The sequence below is a fragment of the Triticum urartu genome, chromosome 2 (assembly GCF_003073215.2).
Source record: "Triticum urartu cultivar G1812 chromosome 2, Tu2.1, whole genome shotgun sequence".
NCBI lineage: Eukaryota > Viridiplantae > Streptophyta > Magnoliopsida > Poales > Poaceae > Triticum > Triticum urartu.
The window spans coordinates 645,971,102-645,973,686 of record NC_053023.1 but is presented as its reverse complement, the minus strand read 5'-3'; the positions used below and the strand labels follow the sequence as shown (position 1 = coordinate 645,973,686).

The 2,585-nt window shown below is 53.4% G+C and overlaps 1 protein-coding gene across 1 annotated transcript; it reads left to right on the top strand.

Annotated features, from left to right (window-relative positions):
• Window positions 1-1,060: 1,060 nt before the first annotated feature.
• Window positions 1,061-2,579, top strand: LOC125533860 (vesicle-associated protein 1-3-like). The gene is made up of 6 exons (XM_048697191.1): window positions 1,061-1,529; window positions 1,626-1,696; window positions 1,792-1,873; window positions 1,961-2,076; window positions 2,168-2,335; window positions 2,424-2,579. Exons 1-6 carry the CDS (start codon window positions 1,481-1,483, stop codon window positions 2,559-2,561), a joined length of 624 nt encoding a protein of 207 aa, XP_048553148.1. The 5' UTR covers window positions 1,061-1,480; the 3' UTR covers window positions 2,562-2,579.
• Window positions 2,580-2,585: the final 6 nt, after the last annotated feature.

Here is a 2,585-nt window from a genome sequence, read left to right as displayed (position 1 = left end):
GCCGCCGGCGATCTGCACGAAGTCGGTGTTCTCGCCGCCAGCCATCAGCTGGAGGGGGGGGGGGGGGGGGGGGGGGGGGGGGGGGGGGGGTTGCCTGAGTGGAGCGAAGTTGCAGCGGCAAGAAGGAGGAGATGACTGCGGTGGACAGGGAGGAGAGGGAGGAGATGGCCGCCGATGAGTAATTGTGGAATGTGTAGCACCATGGCGGCGGTTATTCATTCGACGAGAGGGGCGGCACGTGCAAATTTTCCTAGGACTAAACTGCCCCTAGATTAAAACGCGTCCCCACCTTGTCACGAGTACCGGCCCCACTCGTTTTAGTACTTTCGCGTACTTTCATCGGAATACTACCCAGTACTTCGTATTTGTCTGCCGTTAGATCGAACGGTTCTAAAAAAGCCCAACCACTCTAAAACTTGTATAATCTATTACACCTGGATTGGTGGACACTGGACAGTGACTATGCAAAGCCTGAATGAAAGCTAAAGAAGAAAAGTAGCAGACGTGCGGTGAATGTTATGGCTGTGTTATCTTTTAGAAAATGGTATGGGTGTGCCGTAAAGCGCGAGCGTGAAACTCCATCGCGGTCAGCCTGGTACGCTACTCTCGTCCAGTTTTGGCCACTCTGAAAATATTCGAGTTCGTGGTAGTGCTGAAGCTGATGTCTCACCGATACGATAATTGATTTGGCAACCACTGCTACCTGGCCCTGACCCACCCCCCGGCGGCCCTTAATCAAGATGAGAAGCCTAGTCACCCGCCCCATCATCTTGCAGCAGACAACCCAATCCATTAGCTACTTACCCAGGACCAACCAGCAGCACCAATCACTACATAGATATATGTCTTCTCTTTCGAGAGTGCCGTTTTACAGTGACACAGGCGGTGCCATTCCATTTCCACCAGTAATGAGTTACCACTTTCAGTCATGTTCACATAATTCAGTTGTGTGGTAACGCATCACATCCCACAATCATCAAACAAACAAACAAACAAAAAAGATGTCAGGTCCCATTGTCCCAAAGTCGAGCTAGAAAGGGGGGAAATCCCGACGAGGCACAGTCAGAGCAGAGCTTAGCCTAACGTGGACGCCGCATCCTACCAATGCGATCGCGAGACCACACCCCACGGCGCCGGCGGCTCTGCCTCTGCAGTGTGCGCTGCAAGTGCAACCCAATCCACCACCCAGGACCCAAGAGCGGCTAAAGACGAGGCCAAACCCACCACTATTCTTGCGGATATCATATTCCTCTGCGTCCCGAGCTGCTCCCCGCGGCTCCAGATCATCATCATCATCATTGCGATTTATTCCCGCACTTTGCTTCCGGAGGCAGGCACCGCCGCCGACCCAACCACCTCTCGCGCCGTCCAGTTCACTGCACTGGTTTGCTTCTTGAGAAGCAGGAGCACTTCTAGGGGCAAGGCAACGATCGAATCTCTTCGCTGTTCGTGGTTCTGGCAGAGCTCTCTGATCGGAGCCATGAGCAGCACTCTGCTTCGGGTCTGCCCCTCCGAGCTCAAGATCCCCTGTAAGTGCCCTCAGGAACCACCCCTACTCCTGCCTAATTCAGCGGCGCCGACTGATTTTCTTCTTCTTGCTTGTTCTCCGCGGCCCGATCGAGAAGACGAGGTCAAGAGGCAGCGATCGTGCTGCATGCAGCTCATCAACAAGACCGACAAGTACGTGGCGTTCAAGGTGAATAACTGAATACCCATCCTCTGCTACTCTGTCTGCGGTGCCATTGGGTGGGAGGGTGACGGATTGACATGGTTCCGAATTCCAATCCGCAGGTGAAGACGACGAACCCGAGGAAGTACTCGGTGCGCCACACCTGCGGCATTCTGCTGCCCCGGAGCTCCTGCAGCGTCACAGGTGCGGCCTGCTTAACCGATTCATCGGCTTGTCTGCCTGACTGACGCCCACCGTATCATCGTTGCTGAAGCGCTGGGATCGGTTTAGTTACGATGCAGGCTCCCAGGGACATGCAGCTGGATCACCATTGCAAGGACAAGTTCCTCGTGCAGAGCGCCGTGGCCCGGGACGGAGCCACCATGAGAGATCTTGTCCCTGAACTGGTAGGTTCATTGTGGTTCCATCTCCTGCTGGCTGATGGATGCCTCTGTTTATACGGTACATTTCTCAGGCGTAATGCGACGGTTTGTGCAGTTCACCAGGGCGCCGGGTAGGTTGATTGAGGAGTTCAAGCTGCGGGTGGTTTACATTGCTGCTAATCCTCCCTCGCCGGTGCCCGAGGAGGCAGAGGAGGAGGACGCATCCCCTCGGTCAGAGGTGACGATGGGCTATGAGGCGAAAGTTTCGTCAGCGTTTGATGCCGTGAGTGATAGCATCACTGTTCTTTTTGTGCTGCATCAAGAACAATATCATGCCTTTTCTTGTGACCATGTGTTCATTTGCTTCTCAGGCATCTAGATGCGTAGATAATTCTGGAGCTAAACTTTCATGTACCAAGGTAATTCATTTCCCAGTCAGTCAAAACACACTGCACACTGACAAATATCTGAACACATATCAAAACTCATGCAGTTCTACATATATCTGAACTCATGGCCAAAAATATCTGAAC

Bases quoted from the DNA above. Each gene is read 5' to 3' on its own strand.
- LOC125533860 (XM_048697191.1), top strand. From the start codon at position 1,481: ATGAGCAGCACTCTGCTTCGGGTCTGCCCCTCCGAGCTCAAGATCCCC. The intron at 1,530-1,625 runs GTAAGTGCCCTC...CCGATCGAGAAG, and splicing joins CTCCGAGCTCAAGATCCCCT to ACGAGGTCAAGAGGCAGCGA. The intron at 1,874-1,960 runs GTGCGGCCTGCT...GGATCGGTTTAG, and splicing joins GAGCTCCTGCAGCGTCACAG to TTACGATGCAGGCTCCCAGG.